At 48.6% G+C, this 18,029-nt stretch overlaps 2 protein-coding genes across 6 annotated transcripts in view; one reads left to right on the top strand and one right to left on the bottom strand.

The window, feature by feature from the left end:
• The window catches only part of Tulp2 (TUB like protein 2), a 37,360-nt gene that overhangs the window by 8,687 nt on the left and 10,644 nt on the right, over positions 1 to 18,029 (bottom strand). The window lies entirely within an intron of this gene.
• Nucb1 (nucleobindin 1) overlaps positions 1 to 18,029 on the top strand; it is a 30,938-nt gene that overhangs the window by 8,174 nt on the left and 4,735 nt on the right. The window contains exons 1-7 of one of the 4 annotated variants that reach the window (NM_053463.3): positions 2,127 to 2,193; positions 2,643 to 2,784; positions 11,139 to 11,246; positions 12,445 to 12,577; positions 14,541 to 14,644; positions 15,892 to 16,077; positions 16,299 to 16,389. In NM_053463.3, the coding sequence (NP_445915.1) occupies positions 2,653 to 2,784; positions 11,139 to 11,246; positions 12,445 to 12,577; positions 14,541 to 14,644; positions 15,892 to 16,077; positions 16,299 to 16,389 (754 nt within the window). In that variant the 5' untranslated portion in view covers positions 2,127 to 2,193; positions 2,643 to 2,652. Of the gene's footprint in view, positions 1 to 2,126; positions 2,274 to 2,642; positions 2,785 to 11,138; positions 11,247 to 12,444; positions 12,578 to 14,537; positions 14,645 to 15,891; positions 16,078 to 16,298; positions 16,390 to 18,029 lie in introns of those variants that run through there. The other 3 variants (XM_006229164.5, XM_017589802.3, XM_017589801.2) reach the window with 3 other exon arrangements.

Raw genomic sequence — 18,029 nt, 5'->3', positions numbered from 1 at the left:
TACCTACCAATACATTAATTCTTCATACAGCGTGTTTAAGAAATGTATACGGTCAACCAACGCCCAGTGGCCAATGCCTGTCATTGCTGCCCTTGGAAGGTAGAGAGCTGGGAGTTTAGAGCTCAGAATCTATACATGGAGGTCGGCTTGGAATCTAGAGAAGCATTTCAGAAAATAAATAAGTTATAAGGGTGGGGCTTGGAGTCTTGGTATCTACTTTTTTTTAATAGTTTAATGTATTTTTGTAAATGTTTTCTTTTTTTTTAAAATTTATTTATTATATATAAGTACACTGTAGCTGTCTTCAGACACACCAGAAGAGGGCATCAGATCTCATTACAGATGGTTGTGAGCCACCATGTGGTTGCTGGGATTTGAACTCAGGACCTCTGGAAGAGCAGTCAGTGCTCTTAACCGCTGAGCCATCTCTCCAGCCCAGTTTAATGTATTTTAACAGAAAACTTACAGGAACAGCACAGAAGACACGTAACATTATAAACGTACTTCCATGCAAGACAACTCAGAAAAGTATAGTGAATGGATGTTATCTACTGTGTGATAAAAAAAAGTTACCCACACCATTTACTTGCCATCAATAAGAGATTTAGGGTCTGGAGAGATGGCTCAGAGGTTAAGAGCACTGACTGCTCTTCCAGAGGTCCTGAGTTCAAATCCCAGCAACCACATCGTGTCTCGCAACCATCTGAAATGAGATCTGATGCCCTCTTCTGGTGTGTCTGAGGACAGCTACAGTGTACTCATATAAATAAATCTTTAAAAAAAAAAATCCAATGCTGGCATTATCCAGAAATTTTTTTCTTTTTCTTTTTTTTTTTTTTTTTTTTGGAGCTGGGGACCTAACCCAGGGCCTTGTGCTTGCTAGGCAAGTGCTCTACCACTGAGCTAAATCCCCAACCCCTGTCCAGAAATTTTTAACATGTTAATTTATAATTATTATAAAGTTGAGGTGTTGAAATGTGTTCACTGAAACATTTCGCCTGCATTAATGGTTTACACCTTGCATTTATTTTAAAAATTCACACACAAATGAAAGTGGAGAACTGCCAATATGCTCCTTCCAGAGTCAAGGGGGAGAAATTGCTCAGGACTTCAAAACAGACCTGTACTTCCAGAGCTCATGTATTAGTACTTTGCAAGAGGCTAGTGAAGTCTATCTGCTCGGCCTTTTTGAAAATACCAGCGTGTGCACTATCCATGCCAAGCGTGTAACAATTATACCAGAAGAGCCAGCTAGCACACCTCATGCTCGGAGAACATGCTTAAGAGTCCACTATGTGGGAGAAACTTCATTTTCAAAAAATTTCCCTTCTTCCTGTCATCAGTAGTTTTGAATGTTAGTTATCTTTTCCACGGGGTCAAAAGATAACTAAATAGGGGCTGGAGAGATGGCTCAGTGGTTAAGAGCATCAGTTGCTCTTCCAGTGGTCTTAAGGTCAATTCCTAGAAACCACATAGTGGCCACAACTGCCTGTAATGGGATGTGATGCCCTCTTCTTGTGTGTCTGGAGACAGCTACTGTGTACTTATATACTTAAAATAAGTAAATAAATCTTAAAAAAAAAATAAAGATAGCAGCTCAGTATGAAATATCCTAAAGTTCTCCACTTTCATTTGTGCGTGGTATCTACTTTTAATCTGTGCACAAGGATCTCCGTGATCTCTGGGCCAACCTGGTCTACATAGAGTTCCATCTAGGGATACATAGTGAGATTCTGTTTAAGAAATAATGATCATATACTATGTAGTTTCCTATCGCTAAAGCTCTAACTTGCAGGAACTTGTGGAGCGAAGATAAATGAGAAAACTACAACTCCCAGGAGACACCACGGCAAGATGTCCGCAAAGTTGTCCCATTTCCCGCTCTCCAACCCTCCACCGTAGTCCCTGGGCATTCAAGGTTTTGAGTTTTATTTGAAAACGACGCAGGAAATGTTGTGTTGAAGAATGTGAGCTTCCCAGAAAGCAGGAAAGATTTTCAAAAATAAGGAAACCTTATCTGAAAGAGGCGGGGGGGGGGCGCTAACACGAGCGGAAGCTCAGAGCCAGCGTGGACCAATCAGTATTCTGGAGGCGGGCCCTCTGCGGTGGAAAAGTGGGCGTGACTTAGGAGGGAAATCACCAGAAACCTGGCGGAGGTCGCGGGCTGGGAAAACGCCCTCTGCGCTAGGAGAGGTGAGGGGCGTTCAGAAGTGGAGGGCAGAGGGGCTGGAGCGGGTGATACTTGTCCGGTGTCAGGCCTTCGCGGTCCCGTGGTAAGGGGAGGTCAGGGGCCTGGAATCTCGGTTCTGGGGAGGATTCCCTACTCTGAGGGAGCCGGAATGAAGGTCTGCGGATTGCGCTCCAGGAAAGGGAGGCTGGAGGCCTGGCATCCTGGGTTCCAAGTGACTAAACGCTTGGAGTCTTCATTTTTGCAAATAGGGTGGCGTGCGCACTCGTTTACCCAACCGGATACGGGGTTGGGACATCCTTAGCCAGGGACAATACTACATGCCGTAATTGCAGCACCTGAAAGGGAGAGTCAGGAGGGTCAGGAACTCAAGGCCAACCTGGGCTACTTAATACACATCTCGGAAAAACCATAGCAAAACAAAAAAAACCCAATTCTTCATCTCTCCTCACAGACCAGCTACGATGCCTACCTCTGTGCCCCGCGGGGCGCCTTTCCTTCTCCTACCACCTTTACTGATGCTGTCTGCTGTGCTGGCAGTGCCTGTGGACCGCGCAGCACCTCATCAGGAGGACAACCAGGCCACTGAGACCCCGGTGAGTAACTCTGCCCTGTTCTCTGGTGTTTCTTGCAGTAGTGCAGTGGCGTTTGCCATCCCCAGGGCTCTGGGGAAAACTCCAGGGATCCCGTTTAACACTCTGAGGCTTGTGGTTTACCTGCCGCCTTCCTTTGGTGAAGCAAACAAGCAGACCTGAGGGCACTGGCCTTTGAGATGTGGAAACCAAGACAGATTCCCAAATGAAAACCTGTGTCACACCCTCGTCTAAACCTCTCTGATTCTTAAGATCCTTCTTAACAAGGAATGAAGAAAACCAAAAGGAAAGGAAAACCACATTTCCCAGTAGCACCATCGGCAGTTGGATGCCTACTACCTAGCAGGGCATTCCTACTTAACAGCTCATGGGAGGTGTAGTTTAAATGGGAAAAGGACACGGGATCTGCTGACTTACTCATTCCAACAAATATTATTGAACTCTGTGAAACCTTTGCTCCTAGAGAGTTGGAACTTTCAAACTCCAGGTACCTGATTTATGGCCTGGTTCTTCCCAAAGCTCTCCTTAGCAATGCAAGCCGTGGTTGCCTCCTGAGACAGGTCGTTCCAAACTCCTGTGTAGCAGGCCCTCCTACAAGGTGTTAGTACTCTACTCTGTGAGATTTTTTTTTTTTTTCCCGGAGCTGGGGACCGAACCCAGGGCCTTGTGCTTGCTAGGCAAGCGCTCTACCACTGAGCTAAATCCCCAACCCCTCTGTGAGATCTTGAAGTCTGAAAACCACTGTATAGGAGAAAAATAATAGAGCAGAGAAGTTGTGAGTCTTTGCAGGTTCCAGGAGGGAGATGGAAGAGAAAGCCAGGGCTGTTGAGATATGGAAGGAGACAGCTATATATCCTGGGGGCTTCTGAGGAATTGAGTGTCTTGGGTGTTGGGAAAAGCATGCTTAGGACTTTGGCTGATACTCAGAGGAGGGAGGGAAGGAAGCATCATGCTTTTGAAATGAGAATTCTGAAAAAGTGGCAGTTTCAGCAATGAGGATCTGCCAGCAGCTACACCTAGGGAGGGGCTCTGGCCTGGAAGTACCTTATCTCATTAAGAAGACGCCTACCACCCTGTCCCTCAGCACGGCTTGAGGTGAATCAGCTTCCTGGAGCAGTGGATTCTTAGTTACGGCTACCACCCTGTCCCTCAGCACGGCTTGAGGTGAATCAGCTTCCTGGAGCAGTGGATTCTTAGTTACGGCTACCACCCTGTCCCTCAGCACGGCTTGAGGTGAATCAGCTTCCTGGAGCAGTGGATTCTTAGTTACGTGACTGAAGAGCTAGTTGGAAGGCTCTTGAGAGAGGGGACAAGAATGGTATTTACTATTTGGAGATGTTTAGAACAAATCCAGATTCTATACTTCCAACTGGGAGGAAGTAGCTCCCGTTTAGTGGACCTGGACAAAGCTCTGACATCTTCACCCTCCTCCCTTTCGAATGGCATTTTAAATTTTAAGGAGATGCAAAGCCGATGAAGAGGGAGGAGTTAATCCTCAGTGACCCTCAGGCCTGCCTTACTGTCTAACATCCCCCCCCAGGAGAGCTGAGACCCTAAAACTGTTGAGGAGGTTTTAGTGTTTGTGTTGAGTTGATCTGACTGCTCAGAGCTGAAGTAGGGGTTCCACTCACAGTGACTTTCAGGCCTTGCAGTAAGACCAAAGGGAACCAGTTAGATGGAATTAGACTGCTATCCTGTCATCTGAAGGTGGCCCAACTAAAAAGGACGGAAGATAAAATTAAGATAGCAGCTCAGTGGGCTGGAGAGATGGCTCAGTGGTTTAGAGCATTGACTGCTCTTCCAGAGGTCCTGAGTTCAAATCCCAGCAACCACATGGCCGTCTATAATGAGATCTGATGCCCTCTTCTGGTGTGTCTGAAGACAGCTACAGTTTATATATATATATACTAAATAAATAAATCTTTAAAAAAAAAAAAAAGATAGCAGCTCAGTATGAAATAGCCAAAGGTTAATGGGACTGCTCCCCAGCGGTTGTAATAGACACAACCATCTTTACCATGAAGATCCATAGATTTCATTCCAAAGCTCTTTGCCAAAACCACGGAGGTGCCAATGAGACGGCTCAGTTGGTTAAAGCTATTGGCTTGCCAAGCCTGGCTGTGTTCAATCCCTGGAACCCACGTGGGGAAAAGAGAAAACCACTACCACCTGACCTCCGTGCAGGCACTGACACATACATACACTCTGGGAGTCAGAAGCAGGAGGATCTCTGAGTTCAAAGCCAGCCTGGTCTACATAGGAAGTCCCAGGTCACCCAGCGATACATACTGAGCCCTCCTCTCAAGAAAAACAAAAGAAAGGCATGGTGTTATTGAGCCAGCTCTCAGTCTGATTTTGTAGATTTTGTAAAGCAAAGCAGAGGTTAGCAGAATTATCCAAAACCGTCTTGCTAATGGTTAGGAAAAGCGCACTACTTAGGGACTCCGACTGTCCTGCCTGGCATGTCAGTAGCCTATGCTTAATGCAGAGGCCTGTGAGACATGGCTCCTTCTCTGTCCTGTTCGCTAGTCTTCTCTGGCTTATTGCCAGACATTTTATGCCTTGGCTGTAATTTCCCACTGGGTGTTTAAGATTGTGTGGTTTTACTTATGACTGAGGAGGCCATCTGAGGCGCCTTCAGCCTTTCTTTACCATTTGCCATCTGCTGGGATGGGCCAGGGTCTGGCTGGATGGGGCTTTCCTTCATAGCATGTAGGCCATTTCCTTCTGTGTCTGCCTCTTTCCAGTCTCTCTGTTCAAGAAGATGGCCTGGCCATGCACTAGATCTGAAGAACCCTTTGAGATATGTCCTGTCACACTCTAGGACCTAGCTGACCTTCGAACAGAGACCAAAATATTGTCCTCTTAGCCCTGTTCTAGTTTTGTTTCTGTTGCTGGAACAAATACTCTGACCAAAAGCAACATATCAGAGGAGTTACTTCAGCTTAGAGTTCTAGATCTCACAGGAGAGGGGACAGGAATCTGAAGGCAAGTGTGGTGGTTTGTATATGCTTGACCCAGGGAGTGGCACTATTAGAAGGTGTGGCCCTGTTGGAGTAGGTGTCACCTTGTTAGAGTAGGTATGTCACTAGGGTGTGGGCTTTAAGACCCTCATCCTAGCTGCCTGGAAGTCAGTATTCTGCTAGTAGCCTCCAGATGAAGATGTAGAACTCTCAGCTCCTCATGTACCATGCCTGCCTGAATGCTGCCATGTTCCTGCCTTAATGATAATGGACTGAACCTCTGAACCTATAAGCCAGCCTGGATTAAATGCTGTCCTTATAAGAGTGGCCTTGGTTGTGGTGTCTGTTCACAGCAATGAAACCCTCACTAGGACAGCAAGCCTGCTTGCTATTCTACACAGTGTTACCTCCAACCCAGGGACTCCCTTTACAGTCAAGAGCGCAGCAGTAGAGGATGCTACTTGCTGGCTGGCAGCCAGGCTCATGCTCAACTAGCTTTCTCATGCAGTCCAGGATGCCTGCTCAAGTAATGATGCCTCCCATAGTGGGCTAGGCCCTTCTAAGTCAGTTAACAATCAAGACATGACCCTCAGGTCAGCCTGATGACCCTCAGGTCAGCCTGACCTACATGGTTCCTCAGTTGAGGTAATGCTAGGCTGTCAGTTTGACAGTTGAAGTTTAGCAGGGTGTCCCTGTATCCTCCTTGGCTCTGCTCCCAAGTTTGGTTATTAAACAACCAGAAAGTCAGTTGCATCAGACTGGACATAGTGCACATATGACTGGGTTTTGCCTTTTACAAAACAGATCTAGTTGAGAGATGCTATTAAAACTTAAATTGGGAGCCGGGCACACCTTTAATCCCAATACTTGGGAGGCAGAGGCAGATGGATCTCTGAGTTCAAGGCCAGCCTGGTCTACAGAACCAGTTCCAGGACACCCAGGGCTACACAAAGAGACCCTGTCTTGGAGGGAAAAAAGAAACTCCAAACTAACCAACAAGCAAACAAAACAAAGCTTAAATTGATCTGGAGAGAGATGCTCTGTGCTTAAGAGCCCTGAGTTTGATCACTAGAGCTCACAACCATCTGTAACTTCTTTTCCAGGCAGGTGACAGTACACGCCTTCAATCCTAGCACTCATTAGGCACAGGCAAGCAGATCTCTGAGCTATTTCAAGGCCAGGCTGCTCTACAGAGTGAATTCCAGGACAACTTAGGGCCACATAGAGAAACCCTGCCTCAAAAAATTAAGAATAAAGAATTAAAGGAGACCATCTGGCGAGGAGAGCAATTAGAAAGAGAAGCCCTGTCTGGGAAAACAAAACAGAGTTCCAGGTCCGTCTTAGTCAGGGTTTCTATTGCTCTGACAAAACATCATGGCCAAAAAAGCAAGTTGGAGAGGAAGGGGTTTATTTGGGTCACACTTCCACAGCACTATTACCACTGAAGGAAGCCAGGACAGGAACTCACAGGGCAGGAACTTGGAGGCAGGAGCCGATGTGGAGGCCATGCTGGTGTGCTTCTGACTGGCTTACTTCCTCTGAATCACTCAACCTCCTGTCTTATAGTACCCAGGACCACCACCTCAGGGATGACACCACCCACAAAGAGCTGGGCCCCCCTCCATTGATCACTAATTGAGGAAATGTCTTACAGGTGGATCTCACTGAGGCATTTCCTCACCTGAGGCGCCTTCCTCTGATGACCCTAGCTTAGGTTAGGTTGATACATGAACCCAGCCAGTACAATGTTCTCAACCCTGCGGAGGGCAGCCCCAGGCTTACTAGAGAAAATGAAGAAACTCCATTTGTAACCAGGAATGCCAAAGGCTGGGTCTTTGACCTTCCCTCGGATCCTCTGCCTTGGTTTTATGTGGTGCTGACTGACTGGGTGAGACAGTGGGCTCAGGGCTGGAGAGGTAGCTCAGTGTCAAGAGCGCTACTGCTCTTCCAGAAGAATAGTTTAGTTCCCACCACCCTGACTGGACTGCTGACAACTGCCTGAAAGTCCAGCTTCAGGGAATCCGATGGCGTCTTCTGGCCTCCATTGGCACCTGCGCACACATATGACATATACCAGGCACACACAAATAAACGTAATTTTTTTTTTCTGGAGCTGAGGACCGAACCCAGGGCCTTAGCAAGTGCTCTACCACTGAGCTAAATCCCCAACCCTGTTTGTTTTTTGAGACAGGCTTTCTCTGAGTATCCCTAGCTGTCCTGGAACTTATTCTATAGAGCAGGCTGGCGTCAAACACACACTCAGAGATCTGCCTCTGCCTCCTCAGTGCTGAGATTACAGTGTGAGTGTGCCGTCACCACCAGCAAAATAAATCTTTAAGAAAATAAAATAAAAAGGGCCCAATATGTGTCAGTACTGCTGCTGTGGGACCACATGGAAGACCTGGGCGGGACGTGTGCTCCCTGGTGTGGACTGAGTAGCCCTGTGCCCTGATGTGAGGGCAGCATGGGTGACGAGAGGGTCAGTTAGTCAAGGCCCTCAGAGCGAGTGTAAGTTGCTGAAAACAAGTTAATCCTGATTTGAAGCCTCAGCAGCCTTGTGTGGCATCTCCACTACATGTAGAATAAAGCAACTGCTGTGGACCCTGGGATCACATACCAGGGCACACATGGTACAAGGCAGAGCCAGTGCGGGCATTTTACATTCGTTTACATATCTGTGCGCATATATGGAGGTACACCTGTGTGTGTGAAGGTCAGAGGGCGACTTTCAGGAATCATGTCTTCCTCTTCCCCTCTTCCACCTTCCTCATCAGAGTTGACCCAGTCACCCTTTCTTGCTGAGCCATCCTGCTGCCCCACACACCTTGCATTCTGGTCAGAGACTTGGCCCCTCCCATGGCCATGAGCCCTAGTGCCACATAGTGAAGAACATTAAAAAGGAAGCTCATGCCTTGTCCCATCCTACCCCTCAGACAAAGAGGCCAGGGAGGAGTGGGAAAGAAGTTCTTCATTCCAGGGAGGCGGAGGACTAGAGCCAGGGGCTCATGGACCTGAGACTAAACACAAAGACGACGCCTGGGTATCAGATCATCCAAATGGGAACCTTAGCAATGGCGGGGGGGTTGGGGGGGTGTCCTGTGAGCTGCCAGAAGGACCTCACCTGAAAAGCGGATGTTGTCCCCCCTCAGACAAGCTTAAGAGTCCCTTTCATGTTGTCAGATATGTTTCTGAGTATCAGGGCTTTCTTTTGAGTGTTCTTAGTCTTGTTGATAAAGGTAACTTCTTTACCCCAGAGGGCTGAAGGGATGATGGCTGCCTTTGAAAAGACACCATTTGTTTCCCAGCACCAACACTGCAGCTCACAACCATCTACCACTCCAGTTCCAGGATCTGATGCCTTCTGACTGCTGTGGGTCCACATACATGTGGGCACAACACTTCTACATGTAAAGTAAATCTAAAAAAAAAACAGACTCAGGAGGAAGCCTAGCTTCAGGAGGAAGCTGTGTTAGCAGCTGCTAGGTGAAGGGAGAAAAAAGGAAGAGAACATTGACACCATTACTGTTATTTAATTCCTATCAGGTACTGTAGGAGGCCAGAGTGGGCATCTGGTCCCCTGGAACTAGAGTTACAGCTGGAACTGGGAACTGGACTCGGCCTCTGGAATAGCAGTGCATGCTCTGAACCAAAGAGCCTGCTCCAGCCCTATTTTATTTCGTTGAATTAAAAAAAGTGTGTGTGTATGTATGAGAGCGGGAGACAAAGACAGGGTCCCTCTGTCCTCTGCCTGTCCTGGAACCCACTTTGTGGACCACACTGATCTTTAACTCAGAGATCTGAGATCTGTCTGACTCCGGCTCCTGTGTGCAGAGATTAAAGGCATGTGTCAGCACACATGGCTGTGTTTTCAAATTTTGTATGTGTGTGGGAGTATGTGCATGTGAGTGCAGGCACTCAGGGGAGCCCAAAAAGGCATCGTGTCCCCTGGAGCTGGAGTTACAGGCAGTCATGTGGCTCCTTTGCTGTGGGTCCTTTGCCAGAGCAGTGTGTTTCTTCGTCATTGAGCCATCTCTCCACCCCAAAAGTTAATGTTCTGAAAACCCAGAAACATCGGCACACAACAGTGAGGGTCTATCAGCACCTGATACTCTGGGGAGTCTTTGCAGCCAAGCCCCCTTTCCATCCAGTCCAGTCTTGAGGATCGTCATTGTTTTACTTGGAATTTTGTGATTGTTTTAAAGGTGCCGTCTCACCCTTTAGCCCAGGCTGGGTTTGAACCTGAGGCAGTCCTCCTGCCTCAGCCCTCTAGTGCTAAGATCACAGGCATGTCCCACCAAACATGGTTTCTCCTCATGATCTTTTTCATCGTTGTGGAAGTGCATATGTTCAGGTTTATGCATGTTCATGTGTGCACAGGTGCACATGCGTAAAGGCCAGAGGTGGACCTCTGATATCCTTGCTCAGGAGCCATCTATGTTGTTTTTTTGTTTTTGTTTTTTTGTTTTTGTTTTTGTTTTTTTTTTTTTTGGTTCTTTTTTTTTCAGAGCTGGGGACCAAACCCAGGGCCTTGCGCTTCCTAGGCAAGTGCTCTACCACTGAGCTAAATCCCCAGCCCCCATCTATATTGTTTTAATGCAGGGTGTTTTCTTAGGACCACATAGTAGGTTCGTCAGGCTGTGGGTCCAGTGAGCCCTGAGAGATGCGCCCGTCTCTGCTCTGCCGCTGGCATTGCAAGCATGCACTGTCATATGTGGTTTTCCTTACAAGATTTATTTTTACTCTTTTCTAAAACTTTTATTTAAAAAGTTATTCATGGGGGTTGGGGATTTAGCTCAGTGGTAGAGCGCTTGCCTAGCAAACAAAAGGCCCTGGGTTCGGTCCCCAGCTCCAAAAAAAAGAAAAAGGGAAAAAAAAGTTATTCATGGGTATGTGTGGTGTGTGTGTGTGTGTGTGTGTGTGTGTGTGTGTGTGTGTGTGTGTGTGTGTGTGTTGCAGAAGCCAGGAGAGGGCATCAGATCCCCTGTAGCCAGCATTGCAGATGGTTGTGAACCACTGGATTTGGGTGCCAGGAACTGAACTGAGCAGTAAGGGCTCTTCTCTCCTGAGCCCTGTCTCCAGTTTGCCTGACTCCAACTCAGGCCCTCATACTTATGCAGGGAACATTCACCCCTCACCATCTTTTCGGCTCCCCCATAGAATTGTCATTTATTGAGTGCCATAGAACCTTCCAGGAGGTGGGCACTAGCAGAAGGTCAGGGGTTGGAGCCTGGACTAGCTGGCTCTGGTTGGCTCTTGAGTACTCAGCCAGTAAGTAACGCAGGCCTCCTGTGGTGTGGGGAAGGTATAGCAGCTGTAAGCTGGAGCTGAGCTGTGGCCCTGGCTGGGGCAAACTTAGAAGATAAGGCAGGTGTCATGTCCTCCCTTTCCCCTCAGGACACAGGCCTGTACTACCATCGGTACCTCCAGGAGGTCATCAACGTGCTAGAGACAGATGGGCACTTCCGGGAGAAGCTGCAAGCTGCCAACGCTGAGGACATTAAGGTGCGCTAAGCATGGGCTGTGAAGGGATATGCTCTAGGGGGGTCAGAGCTGGGAAGGAGTCTCGGGACTCCTGAAGATGTGTTTAAACATGGACATGAAGTCTCAGCTCTACCATCTATCAGCTATGGGACCTCAGTTTGCTGTGCCTCAGTTTCCCGTCTGTTAAGATGTAGCCCTGTTCCCTCCTTGAGTTCTTATCTGCCTCATCTGATTGGCTTATGATTTAGTTATTTTTTGCTGTGAGGAAATAGTCAACAAAAGCAACTTAAGGGAGGATCTGTCCCTGTTCACAGTTCCAGAGCACCATAGACAGAGTTTGCAGCAGGAGTGTGAGGCGGCTGCCTGTGTCATCTCCACAGTCAAGGAGATGGACTAGTGCTGGTGCTCAGCTATCCTCTCCTTTCCATTCAGTTCTGGAGCCCAGCTTCTGGGACAGTGCCGCCAACACATAGGGAGAGTCGCCATACCTTAATTAAACTCCCTCTCAGATATGCTTAGATGCTTGTCCTGTAGATGATTCTAGAGCTTGTCAAGCTTACATTCTTCACCATCCCAGGAAGTGGGCACTAGCAGAAGGTCAGGGGTCCATGATGGGAGTGTGTGCAGGGGTCAGCATCCCACATGACAGATCTGGGCTGCAGAAGAAGCTCTCCTGTGGCTGCAGGTGTCTGCTGGCAGCCCCTTGGGGCTGATGGGCAGGCAGTGTTGCAGGGACTTGTACCCAGCAGAGGTGCTGGTGAGCCCTGGAGTGCTGCGAGCAGGAGAGGCCATGGTCAGCTCTGATAGTGGAACAGATAGGAACAGGCATGACCCAGAGAAAGCATCCAGCTCAGCACCCTGGGTGGGGGGTGAAGGTGACATCTGGAAATGCATCCTAAGGTGGATGTCCTGTCTCTGTTGAGTATTGAAAGACAGAATTGATTGGAAAGGGTATCAGGAGAGTTAGTGGCCCCCATGATGAGAACAGACTTCTGAGTGTGAGCGCTCCCAGGCAGTACTGCTGGGTGAGTGGGGCCTCTCAGCAAAGCTCAGCCCCCATCCTCCTCATTCGGGCTCCCAGGTGCTGGGGCAGGCTGCAGGCAGGAAAGACATGAGCATAATGGTGCTCGGTGGTTTGGGGTACAGGGTGTGGGGTAGGGTTGCCCAGCACACCCTTCTGTCACCAGCCTGATGGGGGTGCCCTCCTCTGTCCTTGAAGAGTGGAAAGCTGAGTCAAGAGCTGGACTTCGTCAGCCACAACGTCCGCACCAAGCTGGATGAGCTCAAGCGACAGGAGGTATCAAGGCTTCGGATGCTGCTCAAGGCCAAGATGGATGCAAAGCAGGAGCCTAGTGAGCATGGGTGAATGGACAGTACCTGAGGGGCTTTGCACTGGGTGGATGGATGGTACCCGGGAGGCTTTGCACTGGGTGGATGGAAAATACCCAGGGGACTTTGCACTGGGCAGCTGGTGCTGTGGGCTCTCAGGAAAGCAGGTGCAAGTTACTCAGGATGTTTTTCTTTCTGGCACATTTTCACATTGACATCTTTCTCTCTGCTTCTCTCACTTTTTTGTTTATTGGGGAGGGGTGGGGGTGGAGAGTCTGCCTTTCTGAAACAGGGTCTAATATGCTAGGCTAGCCTCAGACTTACCACGTAGCCATGATGACTTTAGACTCCTGGTCCTTCTGCATCTACCTCCCGAGTGCTAGTGTAGGCCACCGCATGTTTCTGCCTTTTCCTTTAGTATCTTTCTTGAGGGATAAGGGTCTGTGAGATGGGTAGAGGCCCTTGCCCCCAAGTCTGATGACCTGAGCTCATATCCACATATGCTGGGGAGGAGACAACCTGCGCCACAGAGTTGACCTCTGACCTCCACATCAGTCTGTGTATCTGCATGCCCATGTGCACGCAAGCATGCACATGCACAGACACACACATATAATATAAACCAAGTAACAACAGTGTGCTGCTGAATTACACCACCAGCCTCTCATGAGTGGACCTACACAGGCGCTCCACTGCAGCCCTTTTAAACTTACTCTGGACCCAGAGCAGCCCAGAACATACAATCCACCTGTCTCAGCCTCCCAAGTAGCTGGATGACAAGCCTGTACCATGCCCACCTACATCCTACTACATGGGGCATGTTTTCTCTGCTGCATCTCTTTTTTTTTTTTTCTTTTGTTTTTTTTTTGGAGCTGGGGACCGAACCCAGGGCCTTGCGCTTGCCACACAAGCGCTCTACCACTGAGCCAAATCCCCAACCCATGGGGCATGTTTTCATGCCTGGTATTGGAGAAGACCTGTTTAAGCAGATACCGTAGTATAACAAAGCTATAATGGAAACTGCAGTCGCTAAGGAACCAGTAGCGTGAATGTCTGCCAGCTGTGGCTTGGAGAAATAAAATGTGCTCTATCTGCACCATGAAACATTAGTCAGCCCTAAAAACGGTCTGAGAAACTGGCGTGCAGAACAGTGGAAATAAACCTCAGAAATAGGATGCTGCCAGAAGCTGGGCAACAAGCCGTAAGGCACATGAAATGTCCCCAGTAGGCAAGTACACAGACAGGGGATGCGGGTAAGTGCCTGCCCGCAGCTGGGAAACCAAAGGGAATGATTCTTTGGCGGATGGCAACAGTACTGTAAAAGTCATGGTGGTGGAGTTTGTGTGTCCCTGTGAATGTTCTAAAAACCCATCAAATGAGTGGCTTAGTGCTTGGCAAGATGGCTCAGCCAGTGAGGCACTGCTGCCCAGGCTTGGTAGCAGCTTGATTAGAGAGATGAACACACTCACCACCATTGCTACAACAAACCAATCAGGGCTGGTCATGGAGCCCGTGTTATTGGGCTGTAGTGATGAGGCAGGGACTTCTATTAACTGTTCTATTAAGAACAGGGCCTGGGGGGCTGGAGAGATGGCTCAGCGGTTAAGAGCACCCGACTGCTCTTCCAGAGGTCCTGAGTTCAATTCCCAGCAACCACATGGTGGCTCACAACCATCTGTAAAGAGATCCCATGCCCTCTTCTGGTGTGTCTGAAGACAGCTACAGTGTACTCGTATATAATAAATGAATAAATCTTTAAAAAAAAAAAAAAAAGAACAGGGCCTGGCATTGCTGTCATCGTGGTTACTGTTATTTTTAGCACCAGAGACAGTGGAGGGCTCATGTCCTCAGGCATTGTCCAGGCCCATGTGCCATCCTTTGCCTGTGTGGCCTCTGTGGCTTTCCTCTCTGCACTCCCGCTCTCAGTCAGGGGCTCTGACAGAAAGGCTGTGATGGGTGATGCTGGTTTGCCTTTCCCATAAGCAGACTTGCAGGTGGACCACATGAACCTTCTGAAGCAGTTTGAACACCTGGACCCTCAGAACCAGCACACGTTTGAGGCTCGGGACCTAGAGCTGCTGATCCAGACGGTGGGTGAGAGTGAGGCTGAGGCTGAGATGCTCAGCAGGGCAGGAAGAGGGCAAGAACTGGGTCCTGGTGGAGGGCAGTGGTGCTGGGCTGGGCTAGCCCATCGTGCCCTGCTTTTCTACAGGACAACAGGGTGGCTAGGGCTATGTGATGGAACCTGTTCTCTGCGTTGTAGGGTGCTTAGAGCAGTCCTGGGCTTTACCCACTAATGCCTAAGATTTCCTCCTGATATAACAAGAAAAACTAGTCTGGCATTGACAACTGTCCCTCAGCGAATAGCCACCTGGGTAGTGCAGCTGTCCCCATAGCAACTGTGTTAGTCCCTTGTTGCTGCAATGATAATTACAAACTGAGTAGCTTGCAAAAGTATGAATTCATTGTCTTACAAGAGTTGTTCTGAGGTCCTATGAGCACTGACTGCTCTTCCAGAGGTCCTGAGTTCAATTCCCAGCAACCACATGGTGGCTCACAACCATCTGTAATGGGATCCGATGCCCTGTTTTAGTGTGCCTGAAGAGGGCAGCAGTGTACTAATATATATAAAATAAATAAGGGCTGGAGAGATGGTTCAGTGGTTAAGAGCACTGACTGCTCTTCCAGAGGTCCTGAGTTCAATTCCCAGGAACCACATGGTGGCTCACAACCATCTGTAAAGAGATCCGATGCCTTCTTCTGGTGTGTCTGAAGATGGCAACAGTATGCTCATTTATAATAAATAAATCTTTAAAAGAAAAAAAAAAGAGTTGTTCTGAGCCAGCATCTTGATATGTAGTCTAGGCTGGCCTGCCATACTCAGAGCCCAAGAGATGACTCAGTGGTTAGGCTCTTCCAGAGGACCCAGGTTTAGTTCCCAGCAAGCACAGGGCAGTTCTCATTTGTCTCTAACTGATGTGACACCTCCACACAAACATACACGCAGGCAAAACACAAACGCATAGGAAGTAAAAATCTCAAAAATTATTTTAAAAAACGATTTTGCCATTCTCCTGCCTCAGCCTCCCAAGTGCTGGGACTGTCCTTGGCTACCTAAGCTGTGCCGCTTTCCACATTAAGCCTCCCTCATGTGCCACCCCTGCTCATTCTCGAAATGCTGAGCTCGTGGAGAACTTTGAGATTCCCACCCAAGCTGCTACAGCACAAACATCATCAGTTTGGGAAAGCACCCCAGGGTCGGCTGTGGACCTAGAAAGTGAGATCATGCCAGGTGTCTTATCCACAGGAGGAATATGACCCTCTTGCCTCTCCGTAGGCCACCCGAGACCTCGCCCAGTATGACGCTGCACACCATGAAGAGTTCAAACGCTACGAGATGCTCAAGGAACATGAGCGAAGACGTTACCTGGAGTCTCTGGGAGAGGAGCAGCGGAAGGAGGCTGAGAGGAAGCTACAAGAGCAGCAGCGCAGACACCGGGAACACCCCAAAGTCAATGTTCCTGTAAGGACCCCCGTGTATGTTTTACAGAAAAAATGAATGCAGATACAGAACTAGAACTCCCAAGAGTCCTTGAGACAAAATGTCCACCTACCTATATTCTGGGAATTATAGTTCTGGCTTGAGGAGACTAAGGTTTATTGGATGGACACATAGGGCTATTTAACCTGATATTGTGGCGCTCAGACTCATTGTTCACAAGCTCCTGCTGCTCTCTTCTACAGGGCAGCCAAGCCCAGTTGAAGGAGGTGTGGGAGGAGCTAGATGGATTGGACCCCAACAGGTTCAACCCCAAGACCTTCTTCATACTGCATGGTAAGGTGGGGAGGGTGTCCAGATCCAGGCTGATGTGAAGGCTCTGATGGTTCTGGGCCTGAATGACATGGGAAGTCTCCCTCCCAGTGGGGCTTTGTGAACCCAACCAGGCCTCCTCATATCTTGACTGGCCAAATACCCTGCCCTCCATGTTACAGGCCTGGGACTTCCATGGCCAAATCTTTTTCTTCAATATTTTTTCCTCTGTATTCTAAGGAATGGCCATGTCCTCTAACTGAGCAGCCCAGGCTTGAGGAGTACATAAAGAACTACAACTCCCAAGAGCCATGGAGACAAAAAGTCTTGGTACCTATGTGAAACTGCCGTGGGAGGTAGGGGCCTGGAAAGATGGCTACTCTTCCAGAGGACCCTAGCACTCATTTGGTGCTCACAACTATCTAATTCCAGTTCAAGGGGTTCCAGTGCCCTCTTGGCCTCTGAGGGCACTAAGCACACATACGACACACATAATACATGCACACACGTGCACCCGCACACGTTTACCTGCACACATGCGGACACACACACACACACACACACACACACACACACACACTTTTTTTTTTTAAATAAAATTGCCTCAGGGCTTTGGGATTGAAGTTTTTAGGCTTGAGAGGATGAAGTTTGTTGGCTGCTATCGTAGCCAGAAGCCTGGGCCACTCAGGAGCCCTGCCTGGCAACCTGAGGTTGCTATGTGGAACATGCATGACTGAAGGAGGGAGAGAACCAACTCCCTTGTTGACCTGTGACCTCTATGCTTGAATCGTGTCCCAGATATACCCACACCCAGGCACATATATGCACTCAAGTTAAACAAAATGTAATGTTCTGGTTTGTTTGGGGGTTTTGTTTTTGTTGTTGTTGGTTTGTTTTTTTGATGCAGGGTTTCTCTGTGTAGCCCTGGCTGTCCTAGAACTCACTCCATAGATCAAGCTGGCCTTGAACTTGCAGAGATCTGTCTGTCTCTGGCTCCCCAGGGCTGGAATTAAAGTTGTGTGCCACTACACCCAAACCAAGTAAGATAGTGTCTCCCTGTTCTCCCAGTGACAGGGAAGCCGAAGGCAGAGGCAGGCAGATCCCTCAAAACTCACAGGCCAGCTACTGGCCCACTTGCTGCAGTTCCGGGCCAGTGAGAGACCCTCTCTGAAAGAAAACAAGGGCAGGGCCGTGTGAGGCTGTCTTCTGACCACAGTGCTGTGCGGTGCATGCTTGCATCTGCCCCCACACAAGTGCACATGTAGCACCCACACCCAGCAGTTCACAGGCACCTGTAACGCACCAGCTCCAAGGGATCCCATGCCTCTGCCCTGAAGGCACCTGGACTTCTATGCACGTACCTCTGTGCAGACACATACACATAGTTTAATTTTTTTAATTAAAAAAAAAATGTATTGGGGCTGGAGAGATGGCTCAGTGGTTAAGAGCACTGACTGCTCTTCCAGAGGTCCTGAGTTCAAATCCCAGCAATCACATGGTGGCTCACAGCCATCTGTAATAAAGTCTTTAAAAAAAAAAGTTTGAAAAAAATGTATTGAGGAAGACAAAGGTATGCTATGCCAAGAGTGGAAGTGAGCCAAGATCTGGGGTATCTAACCTCAGATGCCCACAGTACTAATTTTAAAGTGTGAATTTCTGAAGAA

This window comes from Rattus norvegicus, chromosome 1 (genome assembly GCF_036323735.1).
Source record: "Rattus norvegicus strain BN/NHsdMcwi chromosome 1, GRCr8, whole genome shotgun sequence".
NCBI classification, from domain to species: Eukaryota; Metazoa; Chordata; class Mammalia; order Rodentia; family Muridae; genus Rattus; species Rattus norvegicus.
Note: the sequence above shows the minus strand (reverse complement) of the source record. Positions and strands in the feature narration are given on the sequence as shown.